The sequence below is a fragment of the Pongo pygmaeus genome, chromosome 18, assembly GCF_028885625.2.
Source record: "Pongo pygmaeus isolate AG05252 chromosome 18, NHGRI_mPonPyg2-v2.0_pri, whole genome shotgun sequence".
Classification (NCBI taxonomy): domain Eukaryota; kingdom Metazoa; phylum Chordata; class Mammalia; order Primates; family Hominidae; genus Pongo; species Pongo pygmaeus.
This window is the reverse complement of record NC_072391.2, coordinates 1,256,731-1,268,841: the sequence shown is the minus strand read 5'-3', so window position 1 is coordinate 1,268,841 and position 12,111 is coordinate 1,256,731. Positions and strand designations below refer to the sequence as shown.

The 12,111-nt window shown below is 63.8% G+C and overlaps 1 protein-coding gene and 1 long non-coding RNA gene across 3 annotated transcripts in view; one reads left to right on the top strand and one right to left on the bottom strand.

Moving 5' to 3' along the window:
- Window positions 1–6,100, bottom strand: part of CACNA1H (calcium voltage-gated channel subunit alpha1 H) — a 67,553-nt gene extending 61,453 nt beyond the window's left edge. For both annotated transcript variants that reach the window (XM_063655186.1, XM_063655187.1), the window contains exons 1-2: window positions 5,836–6,100; window positions 5,267–5,582 (exon numbers count right to left, since the gene is read on the bottom strand). In XM_063655186.1, the coding sequence (XP_063511256.1) occupies window positions 5,267–5,564 (298 nt within the window). In that variant the 5' untranslated portion in view covers window positions 5,565–5,582; window positions 5,836–6,100. The remainder of the gene's footprint in view (window positions 1–5,266; window positions 5,583–5,835) is intronic.
- Window positions 6,101–6,626: 526 nt separating this feature from the next.
- Window positions 6,627–11,012, top strand: LOC129015502 (uncharacterized). Its single transcript, XR_008494603.2, has 3 exons — window positions 6,627–7,745; window positions 8,579–10,261; window positions 10,634–11,012. It is a non-coding gene; the product is annotated as an uncharacterized LOC129015502 (long non-coding RNA).
- Window positions 11,013–12,111: the final 1,099 nt, after the last annotated feature.

The window sequence follows — 12,111 nt, the reverse complement described above, 5'->3', positions numbered from 1 at the left end:
AGCCCACCACCTGCTGTCCCCACCCTCACTCTGCCTCCTCACAGCCCTCAAGCTCCCGAGGGCAGGCTCGGGGCCTGCCTGGGTCATCACGCCGGTGTGCCATGGCCACGCGCCCCTCACCCTCCCTCCCATCTGCTATACAGACATCCCCCCATCTCAGGGCCTGCACTGTCCCCCTGCCTGGACGTCCTTCCCTCGGCACACCCCATCCAGGTCTCAGTCCGAACGCCTCCTCCCACACAGGCTCCTGTACCCACCGGGCTCACGGAATCTGCCCGTCCAGCCCACCCCACCGTCCAAGGGGCCCCCACCTGTCTCGGTCACAGGGCTCAGGCCACCCTCGTTCTACCCCAGGATACGGACACTCGGTCACTCTGCAGGAACCTGGCCGTGAAGACATCTGCCAAGGCGTTCAGAGGCTCTCCCCACTCTGCACGGCTCCCCAAGTCCCCCCACCGGGGGCTGAAGGCCGCGCTCAGGGACTCCCTCCACCGTGAAGTGCCTCGGGCAGGCGAACAGGGGCCTTGAGGTCAGTCAATGCCAAGGACGATCCCAGCGATGAAAGATCCGGGCGAGAGAAGGACGGTGGAACCCGAGATCCCTGTGGGCTGAGCAGGGGTCCTGTGCGGCCGGGGGTGCGGGCTGAGCAGGAGCGGTTCCGGAACCAGAGCTCTCTCGGCAAACTCATTCCCAAGATCACCAAGGTCACATTCCCGCCAGCCCGGCCGCAGAAGCGGGTCTGGGAGGCGCACGGTCCCCGCCAGGGCCCGGCCTGCTCTGGGCTCCATCTCCTCCCTCCTCCCCAGCGGGGCCTGAGTCCCAAGTCCATCGGGGTAGCCCTGACCCGGAGGGTGAGCTCAACCTGCTGGCATCACGCCCACTTCCTAGCGGGAACAAGATGACGTCCCACGGGGCGTGTGGCCCTGATGCGTCCACGAAGGGGAGGGAATGACTCCGACAGGCGCTCGGCAGACCCCTACCCTGCTGTCACCCCCGGGGGCCTCTTCCCATCACCCTGGTGAGGATGAGCTGCCCCCATGGCTCCCCCAGCTCTCGGTGGGTGGGAAGACCCCTCCCCCGAGCCCTGCGACGCTCTCGTCTCAGCCCCATCTGTGTCTCTGCTTCCTTGCAGGATCAGCTGTGGGGGTGGGGAGGCAGCCTCTGCCACCCTATACTAGCCGAGGAGGCAGGGACACATCCAGCCCCGTCGTGGGGAGGCCGTAGGGCTCAGCGGGAACCCACACCTGTCCCAGGAACACTGCGACGCCAGTCGGTGGCTTCAGAGACTAATGGACCCATCCCTGCAACTCTCCTTCCTGTCAGAATGCGGGCAAGGGCGCCAGGGCCAGGCATCCCAGGGTCCCCGGGAGACACGCGCCCTAGCACGGCCGAGGGAAGCCAGGCCGTGGGTCAGGCGCGACTGCCGAATTCACATCCTGGTCCACCCAGGCAGAAGGGACGTCCGGTCTGTGATGGAGCCTCTGCCAAGCCCCACCCTCTCGAGTGACCCCCAGCTCGGAGTTCAGGCCCAGGGGTCACGGGACGGCTCTGGGCCCTCCTGGGCCTGTGACTTCCGACCACTGAGGCAGCCCCTCTGAGACCAGTTCGGATGTCCGGACGCTGCTAAGACAAAGTGTTCAAGAGGGTCCCACGATGCAAAGTCAGCAGGGGACGACCAGCCCCGTCCTGCCCAGGCGGGGCCTGCGGAGCACGTGGAGCCCGGGGAGGCGGGTGCAGGCGGGACTGGCCCTTTCCAGATGGGTGCCCTCTCACACTCCCAGGGGACGCCCGCGGAGCAGCGTGACAGCCCCAGCACCGAGTGTTCAGAGATGCCATGAAGGGCTGTCTCAGGCTCCCGCAGCTCGTCCCCACCCAAGCAGCGCTCTGCCAAACACGTGGCCCTCAGAGCCAGGATGGGCTCACCCGGCTCTGCCCTTCAGCATCCCGATGACCTTGATATATCCTTCCCCATCTCAGAGCTCTGTGACGCGGGGTGTTTGGAGCCTGGGCCCTGGGAGACGCCTCCCAAAGGGTCCTGCCAACCCCCAGCCCCCAAGCACCCCTTGGTCACCTTCTGGTCCCTACACACCCACGGCCCACCTCCCTTGTTCTCGCAGGGACCAAAGCAGGGTCCCCCTTCCTGGCCTCCAAGCACTCCCGGGGGCCCCGCCCCGCCCATGTGCCGGGACAGCGGCAGCTGTGTCGCAGGCGAACGCGGAGTCAGGAACCCCGGGAGTCCGGGCAGCACATAACCCAGCCGGGCGACAACACACAGATCCCACCCACCTTCCTCTAAAAATAAACCTGTGGAGGAGAAGCAGCACTCGCCCCAAAAGTTCTAAGACAATTATATTTTTAAGAAGCCAATCAATAAGGATAAGGGCGTCCTTGGAGGCTCCTTTGCCTGGGATGGAGTCACCCTGGAGACGAAACCAGCACGCACGTGCTCCCTGGCACCGGGCGTCTACCTGGGGGTTCCAGAGAGGTTCAGGGATAAACGCGGGCCCTCCCCCAGGTTCCTGTGCTGACTGAACCCCAGCTCAGGCTGGGCCTGGCGGACAGCAGCTGGGACTCTGCCAACCCCCCGGGAGCATGGAGTCACTTTACTGAGTGTGGGTTCCCTGAGCAAATCCGATTATCTCTCCCTCTCAGAGTTCACCCTCTTCAGGAGAGATGCGGGGCCCTGCAGAGGGGAGGCTGAGGCCCAGGAAGCACCTTCTTGCTACAGGACACGCCCCAGCCACACCAGCCGCCCACCGCCCCCGCCGCCTCCTGCAAGCCTCCCCCTCCCAACTCGCAGGAATCTGAAGAGCTCTGGAAAGCCTCAGCCACGGCCCACACGGGCTTCCCCAGCTCAGCCAATCCCCCACCTGTCCAGGCCTGCCAGCTTATTTTAGGTTCTCTCTGAGGCCAGGACACACACCCTCGCTACAAGCCAGGCATCTGCTGGTGGTCACATCCGCCCCCATGCAGCCGGGGCCCCTACAAGCCCACTCCACCTGACCGACGGGCATTTCCACGGGGCCAAGAATGAACCAAGCCTGGGGTCTGAGCTCTGCTTCCCATGTCTCCTGGAGTGGAGGGCACTGGGGACACCCCACATCACTGGGTTTGGAGCTGGGAGGGCCAAAGCATGCCAGAGGTGCTGGCAGCGAGGAGGGTGGGGGTCCCGCCGTGCTGCAGGCAGACTCAGTGCTCCAAGCCAGGGATGCCATCGAAGGGCAGGAGGCCGACCACCCGTTCTCTGCCAGCCCAGAGAGCCCTGAGAACACCAGGGATGGGGCACGCTCTGTTCTTCCCAAGCTGAGAGCACCATCCAGCCCCCGAGACCAGGACAGCACCCAAATCACTCTTGGGCTACCAGAGCATCCTCCTATCAGGTCATGAAGCCCAAAAGGACAGCTCCTCAGGCCACCTGGGGACAGGGCCTGGGTCACGTGATGCTGCTGGCCCCAGCCCTCCTCTCCTCCTGGAGGGCTCATCCTACCCGCATGAGGCCACACAGCCAACACCTTCCCTGCACACAGCAACGCAAACAACCTTCTTGGAAGCCCTGAGACACACAGCCAGCCCAGAACACTAGGGCCAGGCTCCAAAAGTCTCTCAGCCGAGAGGGGACAGGACAGCCAGGCCCGGGGCTGTGAGGAGAGTCCAGGCCCTGCTTGGGGATGGGGCAGCCAGGCCCCGGACTGTGAGGAGAGAGTCCAGGCCCTGCTCAACTCTTTCCCCTCTCCGGTCTGCACACGTTTGGAAACAAGGAACGCAGGCCTTGGCTCAGGGCCAGCCTCCCATTGCAACCCATGCAGTCCCTTCTAGCCCCTTCCCCACAGCCTGCTGGCACCGCTGGATTAACCCCACACCCAGTCACCTTCCACCAGAACAAACGGGCATGACCACCTCCCGCCTTGGTTCTAGAGAGGAGACAAACCTACAACCGCTCTTCAAAGCCGGGCCTGCACCTCGGCTCCTGGGGACACCCACCTACCCGCAGACACCACCCTCAGGCTACAGAGGCCAAGGCCTCCCGGGAAGTGGGTGTGGGGCTCCCAGGCAGCCCTCTGGCCGGGCCGGCTGCCCCTGGGATCCCGGCAACCTCCTCTTCCTCTACAAGCAGAGATGAGTCTGACTCACTTAATGTTTGGATTTGGGAAAGGAGAAACACGGGCTGTATGACTTTTTTTGTACAGATTTCTCTTTTGTGTTTAATATTTGTACAGTTAAACACACAAGGTAGGGAAGTGTACACAGGCCGCTCCTGCTGCCAGCCTGTCTCCCCACCTCCGACGGGGTACGTCTACGGGTAGGGTCTCTCCGCCCGTCCCCAGGCACGGAGCAGCAGCCACGGCCTGGCCACCCCAGCTGCCGGCTCAGAGGGGCTAGTGGGGAGACCCAGCCCTGACACAGGCACCAGGCAAAGCCCTTCTCAGGGCATGAGGAGACCCGCCCCCAAGGCCACCTGCTGGGGGCCCCCCTGGACCTCCGTGTACATCCCAGAAATGCCCCTGGCCCTGACCCAAGTCTGTTCTGGAACCTTCTCTGCAGTCTGTGCCGCTCTCGCCAAGAGTAGAAGGTGCTGCCCCTTCCTCTCCAGCCAGGTAAGGGGCTGGGGAGAAGACTCCCCCTGGGCAGTGCCAATTGCCTCCCTGCCCCCCACCCTTAAGCTGCGCATGACTTAAATCAGCCCCGCCACCGAGTTCAGCCAGAAAAAGCGAGTTCACAACCAACGTCACCGCCTCTCTCCATGGAAAAGGCCCTGGCAGCACTCACAGGCCCCACGGGTCTCCCCACGCACTCGGAACCACCAGGCGCCGGCTGAAAACTTTGCGCCCCTGACTCCAGCTCCTCTGGCCTCCCCCTCACCCGCGAGGGACCTGCCTCGGGCAGGACCTTCAGACAGTGAGGTGTGGGCAAACGGGAAACTCCCGTCCTGGCCAACACCCTTAAGGGAGCGAGGAGTTAGGACCTTCGCTCCCTCCCCGACTCCTCTCCCCTCCAAGCCCGCGGGGGCCTCGCCGCTTCGCTTCAACCTTCTCCGTCCGGAGCCGGCTCTGGGGAACGGAGTCCGGAGGCGCCCAGTGGCCCCCCAAGCCCGCCACTCTCGGAAGGAAGAGCGCCGTCCTTGCGCCCCTGCCCTGCACCCCCGCGCGCCCGGCCCACGCCAGATCCCACCAACAGCGGCGCGCGGGGGCGCACGCCGAGGGAGTCCCGCGCCCCGGACCCCCGCCCTCCCCACGCCCCCCGCCTCCCGCCGGCCGGGAAGGATATGGGTTGCAGACCAGCCGGAGGCACCAGCTGCGCGGCCGCGTGGTCTGCCCGAGGCAGAAGAAGACCGTGGCCGCCAAGGCCGGGTACGGGACGCGCTGCTCCTCGTCGGCACCCAGCTCCGCGCCGCGCTCGGCCGCCGGGCTCTCGGAGGGTGACACGCCGGGCTCGGAACCCCGCTCCGCCTCGCGTCCCGGCGCCCTGGGGCTCTCCGGGGACGCCCCCACCGCCGCCGCAGGGCCAGGGGGCGGCGCGCCCAGGGGCACCCGGACCTCGTCGGCGGCCCGTGCGCCCTCGGTCATGGTGGCGGCCGGCAGCACCTGCGGAGGACAAGGGGTGACCCGGGGCCGGTGGCGACGCCCCCGCCCTGCCTCCCGCGGCGCGGAGCTGCGGGAACAGCCACGGCCGCCGGGATGTCTTTGTCTTTTCTTATTAGAGACAAACGCGCCCCCCGCCCCCGCCCGCCCCCTCCCTCCCTCCCTCCGGCGGCCCCACCCCCACCCCGAGGGGCTCCCCGGCCGGCTCCGCGCAAGTTGAAGACGGTCCCGGGCGCGCGTCCCCGCCGCGTCTCACCTCGCTCCGCTGGCCGGCGGCGTCCCCGCGGGCATCGCCCGGGCGGCGCGGTCACCGCGGACCCCGCTCGGCGCCCGGCCCCGGCCCCGGCCCCGAGCGCCTCCGCCCCCGGCCCGCGCCCCCAGCCCGCCCGGCTCCCGGCCGCGGCTCGACTCCGGCTCCGGCTCGCCCGGCGGAGGCGACGGCGGCGGCCTCGGCGCGGCGTGGAGGCCGCTGGGCGGACGGGTGAGGCCGGGGCTGGGGGCGCGGGGCGCGGGCCGGGGGCCGGTGAGGCAGCGAGCGAGCCTCGAGCCCGTCCGCGCGCGGCGCAGGAAACTTCGGGCTGAGCGGCGGGGGGCGGGGCGGGGCGGGGCCGGCGCGGCCGGGGCGGGGCCAGCGGGGCCGGGGGCGGGGCGGGCGGGGGGTGCCGGGGAGGATCCGCCCCCGGCCCGAGACGCGCGCGCCCGAGCGACCCCTCCCTGTCGCCGCCCGGCGCCCCGCCCCCCGCCTGGGTCCGGGAAGTTGGACCTCGCCCGCGCCCCCTCCACTCCCCCGCACTGGGCTCCCCGCTCATCGTGCTCCCCCCCAATGCCGGGCGTGGGGTGCACCAGGGGGCGCTCGCGGGAGGCTCCGGCGGGGTGGGAGGGGGAGCACCTACGTCCTTCCCCGCCCCCAACTGCGGGGGCGGCCGAGCCGCCGATGCCGCGCCCCTCCCCCTCCCGCTCCTGCTACCCCTCCCCCTCCGCGCCGCCGCGCGCGCCGCCGCCGCCCCCACCCCCACTGCGACGCGGGCCCGGGTCGGCGGAGGGGCGGGGACCGGGCGGCCGCGGAAGGCGAGAGGCTGCGTGCCCCTTCCCCGCCGCGTGTGTGTCCCGGGTGTGCCCGTGCGCGTGTGTGATGGGGCGCGGGGGCGGGCGGGAGTGTGCTTTGCGGCTCTGAGTCCATGGGTGGGATTCTGGGCGCTTCTGCACTCGCATCTCTCCCCGACAGGCACGGGCAGTTCCGCGAACTTGTCCCCGTCTCCAGCCCCCTCCCGCGCGGGGATCTGGGGGACCCTGGGGACGGCAGCCTGGTGCTCCAGCACCCTCCAACGCCGCCGCCTCACCGAGACTCACCGAGGGTCCCCCGAGGACAAGTGCAGGCCCCCTCCCCCTGCCAGCAGCTGCTCCTTCAGCCAGGCCAGCAGAAGGGCCTTCCCCTGGACCCTCAGAGCAAGTGGTTTGGTCGGGAAGGGGTGGACGCTTCAGGCATTGGGGATGGCCAGGCCCTTGTCCCAGGGAGGGCTCGCCTCACCTCGAGGTGCCAGCAGGTGGGGGCAGGTGCCCAGGCTCCCGACTCCCCCCAGGGCACCCCTCCAGGCTGGAAGGGTGGTTTCGCTTCTGGGACCACTGCTTTGTGCACCAGGGAGCTTGAGCTCCCAGGTGTGCGCCTCAGCACGCCCGCCAACAAGGGGCTCCTGGTAGTGGAAGAGACCCCTTCTCCCTCCAGACAAAGAGGCCCTGCTGCAGGGCCCACCCTGAGACCGCAGACCCGGAGAGGCTGTGGGGCGGCTGTGGCTTCCCACCTGCGGGTGAGCAGCAGAGAAGTAGGACCTCCCCTGGGTGGGCCACACCGTGCAGAGAGAAGAAGAGGCCCTGCCCAGCTGGGGCCCGGAAGGACACACAGCACCTGGGGTGGGCCGAGGAACTGAAAGGCGGGAGTGTGGGGGCCCGGCTGGGGTACAGGTTCTCTCAGCAGCACCTCTTCCTGTATACGCGAACTTTTCAAGAAAAGGAAAACATTTAGTCTATTTTAATGCAACTACTCAGCGATGGAGGGCCACAGCTGGTGAATTAGGCCTTCAAAGGTCCAGTTAAGGTCCCAGCTACAGAGGAGCAGGACTTAGGAGAGCCCAGTGCTTTGGACGCATCCGTGGAGGGAGGCTGGAGCAGGTAGGGAGACAACAAACGCTGAATCGGAGTCCAGTCCAGAGGGCACTCAGAACCTCTGATCTTTTTCTCAACACCCTGCTCATTAAAAGTTAGGGTGGGCCGGGTGCAGGGGCTCACGCCTGTAATCCCAGCACTTTGGGAGGCCAAGGTGTGTGGATCACTTGAGGTCAGGAGTTCGAGACCAGCCTGACCAACATGGTGAAACCCCATCTCTACGAAAATACAAAAATTAGCTAGGCATGGTGACATATGCCTGTAATCCCCGCTACTCGGGATGCTGAGGCAGGAGAATCACTTTAACCCAGGAGGCAGAGGTTGCAGTGAGCCGAGATCACGCCACTGCACTCCAGCCTGGGCGACAGAGTAGGACTCTGTCTCAAAAAAATAATAAGTAAATTAATTAATTAAAGCTAAGGCAAAGCCACAGACGGAAGCTCCAGATTCTAGCTGGGGGCTGTCGTTGATTTGCTGGACAAATGGTAGTTGAGGGTGGACAGTGCACGGGGCCCGGTTGGAGGGTGGAGGTGCCTTGGCTGTGACCAGACAGACCCAGTTCTCATGCCTGCAGCTTCCCTTTTACGGGTAGGAGAAAACAGTTTCCAAGCTAAGTGCCAGGGGGCGCCCAGATAGACTAGGGTGGGGCCTCTGTAAGGACAAGCCAGCAGCCAGAAGAGGAGCAGGAGCTCTTTCCAGCAGCAGCGGCAGCCCATGCAAAGGCCCTGTGGCAGGCCAGAGGGAGCCGGGTAGCGGGAAGACCCAGAGGGCGCTTGGGAAGTATCTTGGAATTCTAAACACAGCAGCTGTTGCCCTCCCGGCCACTCTCTGTCTTCCAGATGTCAGCAGAAGGGAAAAGGACCACGGACTTCTATAACAGACTTTTTTTTTTTTTTTTTTTTTTGAGACATAGTCTCGCTCTGTAGCCCAGGCTGGAGTGCAGTGACGTGATCTCGGCTCACTGCAAGCTCCACCTCTTGGTGTCGGTTCAAGCGATTCTCCTGCCTCAGCCTCCCGTGTAGCTGGGATTACAGGCATGTAATTACCATGCCCAGCTAATTTTCGTATTTTTAGAAGAGACGGGGTTTTGCCATGTTGGCCAGGCTGGTCTTGAACTCCTGACCTCGTGATCTGCCTGCCTCAGACTCTGAAAGTAGGGGGATTACGGGCGTGAGCCACCGCGCCCAGCCCACAGACACGATTTTTTAAAGAAAGTGTCTGTAATCTGAGAAAGTGTGCGGTCGCCAGGCATCCCACGGACAACTTGCAGACCATTTGGAGCCGCTCCAGCACCTGGGCGGGCATTTTCCAGCTCAAGGTCTGGGAGGGAAGCCGCCTCCCACCGCCTTCCGCTCACTCCAGCCCATCGGATGGCGTGCCCATCTTGTCCTTGGGGGCTCTGTGTCCCCTGGGCTGCTGCCCACTGACTGCACACTCCACGTCCGGCGGGACAGGCGCCCGCACGCCTGGAACATGGATGTTCCCTGCCCTGACATCGGCCGTGTTCACACAGCCGGAGCGGGGACCACCTCAACGCGATGTGAGGGCCTCCACCGAGAAAAGACATAAACAGCAGACGGTCCAGTGAGACAAGACGGGAAATCATCCTGAGAGTGGTGACGCCGTGATGCGCGCCCTGTGCTGAGCGTCAGAAGCCCAGGCCGGTTGGAGACCGGCATTGAGATGGTTTAATTCAGCTGTGGAACGTTCAGATGTATTGTTTCTAATCCTCCAGGTCTCTGGAAAATTTGCTTCTGGTTTTCGCTGTTTCCTTTTTTCTTTTTTTGGCGGGGGTTGTTTTTAAGGGCAATACTTTTCTTTGACAAAGAGCTGGGGGTAGAGAGTACAAGTGACCTCCTAGCTCAGCCATCATGTGGCGGAACCCAAGAAGGTGGGGTGGGCTCCTCGGGGTCTCCCATGGATCTCAGCGTCCCCCACGCTGCCCAGGGGAAGGAGGACATCGGCAGTGGGGCCCGGCATGGCCGTGATGGAACAGGCACGCCCTGACTGGTCCTCAGCTCCCTGCAGCAGTGGTGCCCGTGGCTGGTCTGCCAGAAATTGGACCAAGGGCTGGTGGACAGAGTCCTGTCCTGGCAAAGCCTGGAGAGCCAGCCGTGGCGGTCCCTGCCTGGTGTCCAGTGAGACCCCTTCTCCCAGCCAGCTCTGGGTTCTGCTGCTACCTGTGGTCTGTGAGCCGGGGACCCAGGCCACCGCCACCAAGGAGGCTGCCCACGCGGCCAGGAAACCAGGCCCTGGGAAGATGCAGACAAGAGGGGCGTCCCCGCCTAGACTGGCCCCTGCAGGGATCGGCCTCCAGGGCAGGCAACAGGGCCTCTCACTGACCCGGGCCCGGGCCCTGCCTGGCCAGAATGCTTCTTCCCTGGGAGCAGCCTCGGTGGGGCCCCATTGAGCTGCAGACTCTAGGGCAGGACGGAGCCCGGTAGGCTGCCCTGAAGCATGGCGGGCTCTCACCTTTGTCCTGCCGTGGAGTCAGAGACACGAGACCCTGGAGTGGGGAGCAGGTGAGCGTTCTTTGCTCCTGCCCAGCATCCAGTAGGTGCTAGTAAATACCTGCTGACTGGGTGGCTGAAGGGACTGCACTGGCATCCCAAAGAATTTTGGGATCTATAACCCTTGAGACCACGCTGGGCGGGAGGCATGACCCCACACCGTGGGATGGGGAGCCTGGTGGCTGCCGGCTGGCGCATGCCCCAATCCCTTTCCTAGGCTCAGCCATGAGCTCAGGACAGTTTAGACTCAGCAGTAATGATTGTAAGAGTTCCCGTGTTAAATGGTGAAAGCCTGTGATGGTGCTGCGTGCGGAAACATGCGGTTTTATTGTCACTGGGTGGACAGCGCCGTCCAGATGCCTCTAACCCTTCTCACCTTGGCAGTTGTCTGTGTGGAAGACGAGAGGAGCGAGGGCACCACACCACTGTCCCCAAGACCGGCCCCCAGGCACTGCGCGGAAGAGGCCGTGGCCTGTGAGGTGGCCCTTCCCTGCCCTGGACAGGCTGTGGAGGGGCTGCAGGCGGAGGCTGGGCTGGGGAGTGCTTGAAAGATCACTGAGCTGTGAGGGGCCTGCAGGCTGCCTGGGGACCTGGGGAGGGAAGCTCCGGGCCTTTCTCTGGCTCTGCAGACGCATGGCCTGGGTTCAGATGCCAGCTCCACCACTTCCTGGCTGCGTGGCCTTGGACATGTGTCTTACCCTCTCTGAGCCTTACATTTGCTCCTCTGGAAAATCAATGCTTCATCCAATAAAAAGTGATCATGAACGGGCGGTTCCTCAAATGATTAAACGTGGAATTACCATACAACCCGGCAATTTCTCTTCCGGGTGTACCCAAGAGGAATGAAAATGCATGTCCACACAGAACTGTGGACTCAGGTGTCCACAGCAGCATCGTTCACAAAAGCCAAGGGTGTAGACATCCCAAGTATCCCACAGATAAGCAGATAAACAAAATGCGGCCTCTCCATCGGTGGAATATTATTCAGCCATGAAAAGGAATGACACAGCCAGGCGTAGTGGCTCACACCTGTAATCCCAGCACTTTAGGAGACTGAGGCGGGCAGATCAGGAGGTTGGGAGTTTGAGACCAGCCTGATCAACATGGTGAAACTCTGTCTGTACTAAAAATACAAAAATTAGCCAGGCATGGTGGTGGGCGCCTGTGGTCCCAGCTACTCAGAAGGCTGAGGCAGGAGAATCGCTTGAACCCGGGAGGTGGAGCTTGCAGTGAGCCGAGATCACACCATTGCACTCCAGCCTGGGCAACAGAGCAAAATTCTGTCTCAAAAAAAATGACATTCTGACACACGTGGATGAACCTTGAAGACATCACACCGAGTGAAATAACCCAGACACAAAATGACAAACATCATAGGATCATTAGATGAGATTTTCAGCACAGGTAAATCCATAGAACAAAGATGGGTGTCTGCCAAGGGCTTGGGGAGGTGGGGGTGGGGGAGGGGAGACGGCTAGCAGGTAGGGGGTTTGTTTGGTTTGGATGTGTGGCCCCTCCTCCAAATCTCATGTTGAAACGTGACTTCCAGGGTTGGAAGTGGGCCTGGTGGGAGGTGTCTGCACCAGGGACGGGTTCCTAAGGAGTGGCTTGCTGCTGTCCAGTGGTGACGAGTGCCTTCTTGCTCTGGTAGTTCACACAGGAGCTGGCACCTCCTCCTCTCCCTGGCACCCTCTCCCTCCATGTGACTCTTGGGTTCTCCTTCCCTTCTGCCATGATTGGAATCTTCCTGAGGCCTCCCCAGAAGCAGATACCTGCGCTGTACTTCCTATACAGCCTGTAGGACCGTGAGCCAAATCAACGTCTTTTCTTTAGAAATCACCCAGTCCCAAGCATTCCTTTAC